The sequence below is a fragment of the Paramisgurnus dabryanus genome, chromosome 23, assembly GCF_030506205.2.
Source record: "Paramisgurnus dabryanus chromosome 23, PD_genome_1.1, whole genome shotgun sequence".
NCBI classification, from domain to species: Eukaryota; Metazoa; Chordata; class Actinopteri; order Cypriniformes; family Cobitidae; genus Paramisgurnus; species Paramisgurnus dabryanus.
The window spans coordinates 8869670-8883214 of NC_133359.1; the positions used below are offsets into that span (position 1 = coordinate 8869670).

The window sequence follows — 13545 nt, forward strand, 5'->3', positions numbered from 1 at the left end:
TGTTCCTTGTGGTTAAATTGTGCTCAATCCAGTTAACAACTAACTTGTTATTATGACAAGGTATGTCACGTGATGTATTAACATGGCAGATGTAGTACCTCTGAATTCATTCATACTATCCATACTCATAATATATTACCTATTGTTTTAATGGTCGATGAGTAGGGTACAAATCCATGCGATTTCAGATGCAGCCATTGATAATGAATTTGGTTCAAATGTATTATCTAAAACCAAATGATATAATATGGTACTGGACCAAGTAGCCTATTCTTTTGGGGCAACTGGGAAGACATCCAGTACTCTCAGTGAGGAGAAAAACATATGAACTATGAGTATTTTCATAGCTAACCTTAGATTATGCAACCAAAACAAGCTGTGCTTTCATTTTTTTTTATATAAATATTCTCTTTCCCAGTTACTTAAGAGCTTACAAAAGTATTACATAAAAATGTAGATGGTTGGCCTTTGCATATTGAAGACTTTTTTAGTCTTTGTACTGTGTACTTTAAAACATCATTTCAGGGAATCAAATAGACAAACAAATAAATGAACCACAACCCATGACACTGAAGGTACAAACAGTACTGTTGACTCATTTATGAACCTTACCAGCATACTGTATAGTTAGTGATAACAGAAACATTTCAGATGCTTGAAGACATTGCAGTGACATTGGAAAAGAAACTTATTAGATAAAGACTTTATGAGGTGTGGCCTCACTTAACTCTTTAAACTTGGAAAGCTTTGAAAAAACAAAATACAAAATTACAAAATAAACCTCATTAAAAAGTTTAAAAAAAGGAATAGCCTATATGTTAAAACGTTAACTTCAAATAAAGTCTTCTCTCAGGAGAAGATCAGGAACTTCTGCAGAGCTCTCCTGATCTTTGTCTTCTCCTCAGGCTTGTTGTCTGGAATCATATCTGCACTGTGTAGTGCGCTCAAGTGTACTTGTGGTCTCTTTTCCCTGACTTCCCGCAGGCCTGCTTGAGTCACGTTGCGGCAGAAGTCAACCCTTACGTCTGTAAGGTTGTGGCCGTGGTCCACCACAGCCTTCAGGACAGAGTCCGTCACCCGAGAGCAGTTCTCTAGACTCAGGCTGCGCAGCCGTCTGCAGCACCGTAGCACGTCGATGACATTGTGATCTGTAATGTGGCCGCATCCAGAAAGAGTCAGTGTGAGTAAATTTGGGCACCTGAGGAAAAAGAAGCAGAAGCAAAAGGGTTTAATTATTCACAAATAATTAAAACCAAAATGCCAAAAATCATCAGGATATTATGTAAAGTTCATGTTCCATGAAGATATTTTGAAATTTCATACCGTACTTATTTTTGGCTGGATGCAGTTCTAAGGACTTGATTTAAACAACTTTAACCTCCTTAGACCTGAGCTTTAGTTTGTCTTTTTTCAGATTTCTTCCAGCTATTTGGGGTTGGAGAACCAATAAATATCTTAACCAAATATTTTTCATTGAACATGAAACAGTGTAATTGTCCACTTTTGTGTACAACAGGTTCCAGTTACACAGAATTAAATATTATGGTGCAAACAACAAAAAAATGTGATGTCTACGTATATGTTGACACACCAGGTCTTACGAGGATAAAGGCGATTTTTCATTATCTGGATTTTCTTTGTTTCACGGTCAAATATTGTCTGTATCTCAATTTCAAAATTAACCCTTACGACTGGTTTTGTGGTCCAGGGTCACATTTATAGGTTGAGTTGTCGTGTGACGTGAACATCATTGAAAAGCTGCAAACAGTTTTTGCAAGTTCCCGCAGTTTTTGCAAATTCCCGCAATTTCATTGCATAAAATTGCATAAATATCCTGCATATTCCATCGCATTTTTTAAGAAAACGTGCCGCAAGATCAAGAATTACTCCACGTTTTTCTGGAAGGACTGGTTGTTTATATGTATAAACATATACATATTGAATATACGTAGTTAAAGTAACAAAAATGGTGATGCAAAAGTTATGGATTGCAGCTTTAATAAACAATGCATACATGTCTGTAACAATTTTTTAAGCAGAAACTCCATATCAAACTTATTGAAGCATAATAAATAAATTAAAGTGTCATTTTTTATGTCAAAATACTTTTCCCAGTTTAATCTCAAGTAATTCAGTTGTTCAGTCCCACCAGAAAAACGCGATTATGCAATCGCATGATTCAACGCATAATCAGCCAAAGTCCGTATATTTATGCGGGGGCCGCATATTTTTAAATACGCAGCACTTTTGCAGCATAAATTGCAGATTTCCATGCGCAAAATATTGCGGGGATTGCATGATTTCATAATCCCTGCATTTTCGTAGCAAAAATCACATTATCTTAGCAGAAAGTTGAAAATTTTTGCATTTACTTCACACAAGCGCGGCCATATTCCTTGTTGCCATTGTAACGTTATGAAGTGATGCGATTATGTGACGTGAACATCATTGAAAAGCTGCAAGAGCTGCAAACAATTTTTGCAAGTTCACGCAATTTCATCGCATTAAAATTGCATAAATATCCTGCATATTCCATCGCATTTTTTAAGAAAACGTGCCGCAAGATCAAGAATTACTCCATGTTTTTCTGGAAGGACTGGTTGTTTATATGTATAAACATATACATATTGAATATACGTAGGTAAAGTAACAAAAATGGCAATAGAGAAGCAATAGTTAGTGCTGCAATATGCAATGCATACATGTCTGTTACTATTTGTTAAGCAGAAACTCCATATCAAACTTATTGAAGCATAATAAATAAATTAAAAGGTAATTTTTATTCAGTCCCACCAGAAAAACGCAATTATGCAATCGCATGATTAAACGCATAATCAGCCAAAGTCCGTATATTTATGCGGGGGCCGCATTTTTTTTAAATACGCAGCACTTTTGCAGCATAAATTGCAGATTTCCATGCGCAAAATATGCGGGGATTGCATGATTTCATAATCCCTGCATTTTCGTAGCAAAAATCACATTATCTTAGCAGAAAGTTGAAAAATTTTGCATTTACTTCACACAAGCGCGGCCATATTCCTTGTTGCCATTGGAACGTTATGAAGTTACGTGATCATGTGACGTAAACATCATTGAAAAGCTGCAAACAGTTTTTGCAAGTTCCCGCAATTTTTGCAAGTTCACGCAATTTCATTGCATAAAATTGCATAAAATTGCATAAATATCCTGCATATTCTATCTCATTTCTTAAGAAAACGTGCCACAAGATCAAGGATTTTTGCCCGCAACAATCATAAAAAAACTCCACATTTTTCTGGAAGGACTGGTTGTTTATACGTATAAACATACGTATTGAATATACGTAGGTAAAGTTACAAAATGCCGATAGAGAAGCAAAAGTTAGAGCTGCTATATGCAATCCATACATGTCTGTTACTATTTGTTAAGCAGAAACTCCATATCAAACTTATTGAAGCATAATAAATAAATTAAAGTGTAATTTTTGTGTCAAAATACTTTTCCCAGTTTAATCTAAAGTAAGCCATTGAAAGGGTTAATTTTAAAGAAAAATGTCAACAATGTGACTCTACTACATTTTCAGCATTGCTTTGTTTTTTAGGTAGCATGACCAGAACAAACGGCAATATCAGCTCGACCAATGACGTGAGCTTGGAGGCGTAGCTATTATTAAATGACACATTTCAACTTTAATGCACTGAAAAAAAAACTTTTGGACACCGGTTGCACATGATTAAATAAAATTTTCTTAAATGGAAAAATTTAAGTTCATTTTAAGAAAATTTGATTCAATCGTGTTGAACTGGTGTACATAATTAAATTACGTAGATCCAACAATAATTTTTTTTTTTAAGAATACTTAATTCAATCATGTGCAACCGGAGATTTTTTTCAGTGTCTAGACAGTAAAAAACAGGATATGAAATAATCCATTGTGATTCTTGAGCCTAAGCGTCCCCTGGATTAGTTTACGATTTGTGAAAAACACACTTGTTTATGTAGTTCACTCTATTATGAATGCATTTTTATTTATTTATTGTGGCAACCCATGCAGTCAATGAAATGGATTCAAATGATATCCCTATGTGTTACTGTAGCTCAATTGTAAGAGCATTGCATTAGCCTCGCAAAAAGTCATGGGTTTGATCCCAAACACACATACTGATAAAATGTATAGCTTGTCTATGCATAAATATAAACTGATGGTCTGTTCAAGCAGTCATACAAACCCTAAAAAACGTTGCCTTAACAAGCATGTGTATGATATTATACTAACCGTAGCATATCGAGAAATGTTTTTCAGTGTTTATTCTATCAGCTGTTTTTGCCGCATAAACACAGCTGGTGCTGTGGCTAAATAGGGCCAGCTGAAAGCCCAGCCATTTCCCATGCCCACACCAGTAAGCTCGGGCAACAGGAGGCTTCTGTGCAGGATACAGCTCGCTGGCAGGTCGCCTTCCCGCATGTGTTTTTTTCCTCTGCTGCAGCCTGCTGGTGGACCATTACAGGGTCAGCCCTCACGCACACTCGCACGGAGAGAGACCTAATGGCTGCAGCTTTGAGATGTCATTTGCGTTTACTGATGCAGATTATGTAAAGACTTACATAATCTTACCACTTAACCACATGTGAGGCCAGCGCATTCCAGTCGGCTGTAAGCGTTATGCACCCTGTCCCAATAACCCTGGGCATGGGGCGGGTCTAAAGCCGCATGTGCTGTTGCTTTTATTATCACAGGCAGCCATCGGTGACAAAGATGGTGTAATAAAAGCATCAACGGGAGAGGAAGAATTTAAAGCCTCAGGGATTGGTTGGTTAGACCGTTTATGTTGGTTGAAGATGGTTTCAGACATTGTAAAGTAGTGGGAGGAGCTTTTGGGAAGTAAACACGCCTGATATATGTGTCGCATCATATCCCGGTTACATAAGCAAGCCCTACTCATAGCCCTGCCCCTCTCTTGTGCAGACTTTTTGTTTCTGTTGGCTTTTCCAAGCATAGACATTTGCAGACTTTTATATATTTAGGGTTTGTTTTACTTGGCTTTTGAAATGAGGCTTGAGTGGGGGGATGTACTGTAAATGCAACAAATGTTTTCCAGATTTGAAATTGTGAATGCCATAAACATTACAAAATAACATTTTTTACAGTAACTGCTGGTGATTTACCAGGAATTTAGTTTCCTATTTCGAATTCCTATGAAGTCGTAGTCGGTAGTATTTCAGATGGCTAATGTCACTCAGGGGATGTTGTCAAGGGTGTGTCTACAGCTGAATGTATTTTTTCTAAAACAGCCCTGATGACTGGCCTTCGATAAAAAAATGAAAAAGTCCCACACAGCACATGCGTTTACATTTCTATGTCCTGAATTTTACTTTCTGAATAAATATTCATTAAGCACATAATCCAAAACAAATTCACAGGTCATTTAATTCTTCACGATGGAGCTAAAAGTCTACATGAGATTAAAACAGCAGTTAAGAAGTTATTTTGCTTCACAAGCATTTCTTATCCAGTAACCCAAGACGATGAGAAAAAATATACACAACCCTAAAGTCATTTTAGAGTTTAAACATCTTTTTTGCATTTTTTTTACCAGACGGCAACAGTGAGTTGGCATCAGGTGTTAAAGATCAAGCTTTATATAAAAACATGAACTTAATGACATCTGAGACTCTTCCCCAGGCGCTTAGTGTTTCATAAGTTTTCCTCTGCAGCTGAAATGTACCGGCACAGTGGCGTCAGTAACTGTGTGTCTATCTTTATGAGAAAGTAAGCCAGGCGCGGACACACGTGCGCACACTCAGTGACTGCGACGCACATGTCCATTCCACCCACATCAACAAAGAACTGATTGTAAGCTCCACCTGCCGATGCAAATCCTAAGAGGACAGCACACAAGAGGGGCTTTGCCCATAAAATATATTCTCTCTTAGTTTTCCAAATAAAAAGTTCTTTTAAATGGTTCTTCATCAGATGTTTTTAATTAAACTTAAACCCAGCGAATGCGAACCAATAAACATATATTTCTGCCAAATCACATTCCTTCCCATAAGTGAGTTTAAAGCAGTGGGTCCATCATGTCGTTCGCTATTATTGGCTGCCTGGGAGAAGCCCAGATCTACCCTTAAATCTTCAGCGGGTAATTCAGCTGCTACTCCCCAGACCTCATGCCATTCAAAACCTCATTCCCAATCTCAGCACGCATCTATGATGGAAGACCCTGATGACGTACTTCCTTAAATGAGCTATAATGTGTTTCTAATGAACTTTTAAGAGATTAAGATTTGGGCATTAGTTACTCGACCATGGATGGCTACGTGAGAAGGACTCACGCTGAAATAATTTTCAATGACGTCTGTTCCTAAAAAAATTTGTGGGACGCACGCATGCCCCTCGTTCTAATGTACCAGTGCTCCTCCTCAGAACCACAGATGTTTGTGATTGTTCTGTTCTGATGTACTTCGCAACATTCAACAGAGGCTGGAAAATGAGTTGTTTACTGCAACACTTCTGTTGAAAAAGATACTTGAGGAAACAGCAGGAGATTGGCACGCGTATCGTTCTGGTCTTCAAATGCTCATGGCAAAACATAACTGCAGGGTTTATTTTGCGGTGAGAAGCAAAAGTGTATTTACTGTACATTACACTTTGTACTTGGAATGGCAGTCTCTCTCTTGACCTATGGTGTGCACCATGGTGTCATGGACCAGTTGTTGCTGACAAAGTATAAAATGTACCAATCTGTGTTTTGTTTGCATCTTTGATATGACCTTACTCTGTCAGGATTAAAGAAAGCAAGGTTATATTTTCACATATTTTTCACAGCGAGTAATTAAGCTCTGTTTTTACACAGGCCTACTAAAGGGTTAATGGTGACACATGGTGATCAACCGTAAAAATGAAAAATTTTACCTCTTAGCAAAAGGAAAAACCACCAACAATCAAGAACACATGATTATATGGTGTCGTGGCTTTGCAATCAAAAAATTGTCATTATAAGTAAGGAATAATTGATGACGGGCCATTGAATTATAAGAAAATAATGCACACCGGGGGTGTGCATTATTTTCTTATAATTCAAAGGACCGGAGTCAATTATTCCTCTTATACCACGGTTACCACAAACATTGCTCTGGTGCCTATTTTTAAGATGTGCGGTTATCCAAAATTAATGCATACCCACAGAACATTTCTCAGCCTATCAGAATACAGCATTCAACAGACCTGTGGTATAATGGAAGTTAATGGGACAGAAAAAGCCACAAACAACTAATTGGGGAGAAAAATAAAATAAAATCTGATGCTGCACAAAAATAAAAAATGCATCAAAGCCAGTGTTTGTACCGATCTTTAAAATGCCCAAGACTGTGAAAAAGATTTTAAAATTCCACAATCACTTTTTATATTGAAAATCTGTTATTTTGTGTTTTTCTCAACCCAGTCTCACGGAGTTGCATATAAATAGCACGAAGTGTGAAAATCGTGCAAAACATATGCCAAATTCCAATTTTGCGTGCATATGATACGCTAGTCCTTTCCATTCACTTAAACGGCACATCTATTTTTGTTGTTTTATTTATTGGTTTCTCAATTTTTTTGCTTTTTTACCATTGTCACTTGGGTTTAGGGTTAGAACAACTTCTTGTTACATAAAAATGACATCCTAACCCAAACCCCAATTCTAAACCCAAGCGACCATGGCTTAAAAATATACCAAAACATGGAGAAACCTGTATATTACATAACCTCCTTAAGCAAATCTCAATTCTAACTCTAAACCCAAGTAAAAATTGTTTAAAAAACAGAAAAGATTGAGAAACCAATGAATAAAACAACAAAAATATGCGCTGTTTAAGTTAATAGGAAGGACTGGCGTATCATATGCACGCCAAATTGGAATTTGTATGTGTATGTATTGCACGATTTTTACACTTTGTGCTATTGATACGCATCTACATGAGACTGTGTAGGTTTTTCTCCCAAATCAGTGACATCACTTTTGAACTTAAAGAGTTAAAATCATGGACTTTTTGTAAACATTTGGTAGTTTTGATCAGTACTGAGGGTGATTAACAGATTTATAAACATTTATCTGATACATTTTTACAGCCATTTAATTTAGTGGCTTTTTGGCCACGAACAAACCCGAAAAGGTAGTGAATTTGAACAACCCACAAAGGTTAAGAAAATTGCCCTTAAACACATATTACTAATGATAAATTAATTTTTTATATATTTATGGTAGGAAATGTACAAAATATCTTCATGGAACATGATCTTTACTTAAAAAAATAAATAATTTTGACCCATACAATGTATTTTTGGCTATTGCTACAAATATACTCATGCAACTTATGACTGTTTTTTTTATTCACGGTCAATACTTAAAATATTTGGATGAACTGTTTCGTAAATTACGAAAGTCGATTCATCTGGACTACATAAATGTTGACGCATGAGACAAACTAAAACACTCACATGTGACAAACACGCTCCAGGAAGTCACTGACAAGATTTTCATGCTTGCTGCACAGGTCCTTCTGGAATGTTGTCTTCATCCAGTCCTCGATGTTACAGACTTTCACCCTACTTGAGTGCCAGCATATAGCCAGGTACCTTAGCGAAGCGCCCAGAATAAAGTTATCCCTTCTCAGCTCGCATGGAGATCCAAAGTGGAGCAGCATCCACAGCTGAGGGTCCAGGAAGACTTGTCGTAACCGTGAACAGGTCAAAGACAGGTTTCGTCGACTATCCTTATCAAGGTATGTGAAAATGTGCAGCAAACACTCCTGATCCAGTTCTGTGAGATGCATAGTAGGGCAGAAAAATAAACAAATGAGTTTAATACAGACCACGGGCTTTATCCTGGCCTGCTTACAACCGCAAAGCAACAATGAGACCGTGTCTTACGTGGCCTAGATACTGTATGCGATTCTCCTCCAGACTGTGGTCTCGAACAGGCCTTGCACATATAAGGCCGTGAGGAATGGGGGTTATTTTAGGAGGACAACTGCAGACACGGTCAAAAATGGAAATGTGTGAGGCACATGGACTCTCTCGGTCCATCTGTCTCCACCGTTTGGACAGGAGGGACGTTTAGAGTCTGGTGGCTTCTGTTTATCACTTGCAAGAGGCTTCACTTAGCGCCTAGCGTTGTGGGGGATGGAGCTGACGTGGAGACACTCTTCATAGTTTTGGCAACAGAATGTCCAGTACACCAAACTGGAGTACTCGTTGGAGTTTTAACAAGTTCTAATATAAACATGCATGAATAAAAATCTTGAAATGTTTTTACAGAACTAAAATTGTAATTTAAAGGGATAGTTCACCTTTTTTCCAACTATGGAAGTGAATGGGGTCCATGAATGGTTTGGTTACAAACATTTCTCAAAATATCTTCCTTTGTGTTCATCAGAACAAGGAAATTCATACAGGTTTGTAACAACATGAGACTAAATAATGACAGAATTTTCATTTTTGGGTAAACTACACGTGAAGTATTTTAAATGGAAAAAATTGGATTGAACAGTTAAGAAAAAGCTGGCCACTAGTGCCCCGGCATATGTGGGAACTCATTCAGCAATGTTGGAAAAGCATTTTCAGGAATGCCAAGAGTGTGCAAACCTGTAATCTTTCAAGGCTGATTTTAGGCTGTTTTGAAAAAACTATTAACAAGTTTTTTCATTTTTACTGAATAATTCCCATACTTATATTTGGGTAGTTTGTGACTTTATTTATTTATTTATATTTATATATACACAAAATGTGTAAAGTAAGGGATAAGGTGTTGATTAAAAATAGTTTATTTTCTCATTTTTAAAGGTGTAAATTTTAGCAGCATCTATTGGTGAGGTTGCGGATTGCAACCAACGGCTTAGTTCACGGCTCACCCCTCACTTTTGAAATACATAGAGAAGCTACGGTAGCCGCCACCGGACAAACATGTCATCGTCAGAGACAACTTAGTAAAAAAAATGGTCCTTTAAGGCAGGGGTTTTCAAACTTTTTGTGTGTGTGTGGACCACTATTTGTAATCAAGAATTTTCGCGGACCACCTCATAATACTCATAATAAAATATGTCTACACAAAGTCCTGAATTTATCTGCACTTCTAAATAGGCTTACTAGCACTAAAACTATACCTGGTTATCACATCAGTACAAAAGATTTTTAAAACATATTCTTAGAATATATTTTATTAAGAAAAATATATATTTTTTATATTTTATTTTGCCTTTACACGGACCACCTGCAGTACCATCACGGTCCGCGAACCACAATTTGGCAATGGCCGCTTTAAGTGCTTCTGTAGAAAATGGCAGCACAAAATGGCGACTTCCATGAAAGGGGACCCTCGGTGTGTGTAAATAAAAAGGTCTCGTTCTAAGGTAATAAACACATAACTGTTCATTCTGAAAGGTCTTTATACACCCCTGATAATATAGTTATGTATATTATTTTGCATTTCTGTCAAAAGATCCTTCTAAAAATTACACACCGCACCTTTAACAAATGCAGAGCGTCCGCATGGAAAACACATTTATTTTTGTTTTTAAGATAAGACAAGACGTGTAAATATCTCATATATGTTATCAAAAGACATATTTATATTTCATTATTGTGTAATATTAAACTGTACCTGTCAAAATAATTTGCAGCATCCGGGTTACAGTGTGTTATCAGTTTCGAGCGGTTGTTATCTGGTAATAACATCCCGGCAAATGTCGCAACTGGCCAATTAGAATCAAGAATTCCAACGAGAAGTTTAATAAAACTTACTTTCCAGTCTCATACAACGACCTTATACATTTTTCCTGGTAAACAAATTTACCAGGAAAAAAACTCAAAATAGGAGAAGACATTTGTGAACTTTAGTTATGCAGAACAAACTGTACAGCAAAAAGTTAGCACAGGAATTCCTGTCCTATTACTGGAAACTCATTTTACTTACAGTATCCAGTACTTTGTAAAAAAAAACGAAGCACAAATATCCGCAAACAGGACCACCTGCTTTTGCTGAGATTGTGAAGTGTTACTGGACACTTTCATGCACCACTTTTAGCCATCTTAAAGAATCAACGGTAACTCTTTACTTGAAGGGTGTTCATAAGACTGACCTGACACCCTCATAATCATGACATGACACCTGCTATAAACATGAAGGAGATTTTATGCACATTTATGACAAATGTCATTAAGCGTCATTTGTTCAATTATGTCATTTTTAATGCAAAGATGACATTGTTTGAGATGTCTTTGTTATGACAACTTGACATTAACCAATACATCATAACTTGTCATGACAACTTGACATTACCAAGACAACATAACTGACAACGTTTTACTAGTGTTACAGATTGAATTGGTCATTAAAATGTCAAATATCATAGTTTTTTAATAGCATGAATATTTTTCTTGACCTCAACTACAGTGGTACAAATATAATTTGTCATTAAAATGTCATTAAGTGTTAATACTCTGTCAAATAGTTTTATAACAGCATCATTAATATTCTTCAGTTTACCAATCATGTAATAATAATTAAAATTTATAAAATTATATTTTATTGCATTTGGAGACCGATTCACCTAAAATTAAATGAAAACAGTACAATAATGGGTTAAGCCATGAAGCGTTGGGTCCATATCGCTGCAAAGTTAATTAAATTAAATTGATTAAATGTTTTGTTAGTTTTTTCTTTTATGTCAGAAAATTTCAGAACCCTCTGTGTGAGGAAAAACAAGTTCTGTTAGTTGTTAGTTTTTTATGTATTGTGCACATATAAAGGTAGGTATAATATTTTGATGTTTCTGTTGCATTTTGTTAAGGTATTTAAAATTATTTGACATAACAGTTAATGACATTTAAATGACAGTTTAATGTAATGCCAACCCATAAAGCTAGGTACTGTAGTTTCTTACGTTTGAAAATTATTCTGGTATCTCATGTTTGATTAACAACAAGTTATGACGTAATGGTGTATTTCAAGTTGTCATAACAAAGACCATTCAAACTATTTCATCTTTGCAATTAAAAATGACAAAATTGAACAAATGACACTTAATGACAGATGTCATTAACGTTCATAAAGGCTCCTTCATGTTCATCACACGTGTCATGTCATGATTATGAAGGTGTCATGTCAGTCTTATGAACACCCCTTCAAGTAAAGTGTTACCATTTGGGTATATAAATATAATAAAATAAAAGTGTTTATGGCTTCATGTGCTTTGTTCATTTCTTTAGCACACGAATGCATTGAATATGAAATGACTGGAATTCAGACACAGCCAATATCTACACTTGATGTGGTACCCGACTATACCACCTGGTAGATGTTCTGGCATTAGCGATAAAAGGATTTGGCCAGCCTGCACCATCTGAGTCACTCTCAATGAGTCATGACACTGTGCCAACCGACGTAACTCGGAATTATTGGCAGCTGAAATATAACTCAACTTGCTTCCCCTCCCTAAAGTAGACAGTTTGATGATTAAAAAAAAAAAACTGAAGAAAGAGAACAAACCGCGTTCAGCAGATGTTTCACCACCTCCGCACAGGAGGTTCTTCCTGCCCGTGATGAACGGTACCACATGGCACGTGACATGTGGGGAGCCCCAGTGTTTGTTCTGCCCCCACAAACTCGTGCGAGTGTGGGCGGCGGCACTTGATAGGAGGAGCGAGGAGAATGGAAAAGTAGAGCTCACAAAGAGACCGAAGCACGCCGGCTTTGTTTCTTAGTGGTTTAACGTCACTAAAGCTTTCAGCATCTACATTTCACAGTGGGTGACATTGAAATTAGTCTTTTGAAAAAAGAACAAGACTGAAAACTTGGTACAAGACTATAAGAATGTACAGTATATGTAGCACTCTTTTAAAGGGACACGCCACTTTTTTTGAAAATATGCTCATTTTCCAATCGCAACTTTTAATTTTCTGTCGGTCTTAGTACACTATGTAACTACAGAAGAGTCATGTTTTAAATAGGAAAAATATCGAAACTCTTTGGTTATTTTTTTGCGCGATGCTAATGGTCTAATCAGATTCAATGGATTATGCTAAGCTATGCTAAAAGTGGTACCGCCAGACCTGGAGATCAGCTGAATGGATTCCAAAATGTTAAAAATCTAATGTTTAACTCTAGGGGAGCTGGAAAATGAGCATATTTTCAAAAAGACATGGGCCAGAAAAGAGAAAATAGCCAATTATGCACATTGCATGCGTTTCTGAACCCTCACCCATAGTTGAGAACATCAAGTACAGTACTGTTCAACCCCTATGATGACATACAAATCTAGCAATGACATATCTGCTTGCACATACAAGATACACCCAACTAAACCAAAACCATTTCAGGTGTCAGGTTCTTTTTATTCCCGGGTACACACCCAACCAGGATAACACGGAGATCACTGGCCAGTGTACACAATACGAGTTATTAAGCAAAACAAACCTTTATAAATCCCAGAACAGCTTTTAAAAACGCTTTGTGTGTTTAAGGACAAACATATGGCAAACAAACAAAATCTAAAGTATTCCTAAAATTAAACTGGGATAAATGTACC

The 13545-nt window shown here is 36.7% G+C and overlaps 1 protein-coding gene across 2 annotated transcripts; it reads right to left on the bottom strand.

Moving 5' to 3' along the window:
• Nucleotides 1-570: 570 nt before the first annotated feature.
• Nucleotides 571-9141, bottom strand: fbxl22 (F-box and leucine-rich repeat protein 22). 2 transcript variants are annotated; one of them, XM_065292422.1, is made up of 3 exons: nucleotides 8891-9141; nucleotides 8459-8780; nucleotides 571-1198 (listed from the first exon to the last, which is right to left on the bottom strand). In XM_065292422.1, the coding sequence occupies exons 1-3, from the start codon at nucleotides 8949-8951 to the stop codon at nucleotides 850-852; spliced, it is 732 nt and encodes a 243-aa protein (XP_065148494.1). In that variant the 5' UTR covers nucleotides 8952-9141; the 3' UTR covers nucleotides 571-849. The 2 variants fall into 2 exon arrangements, with proteins under 2 accessions (XP_065148494.1, XP_065148495.1); XM_065292423.1 differs by having other exon boundaries at nucleotides 8459-9137.
• Between the last annotated feature and the right edge of the window lie 4404 nt (nucleotides 9142-13545).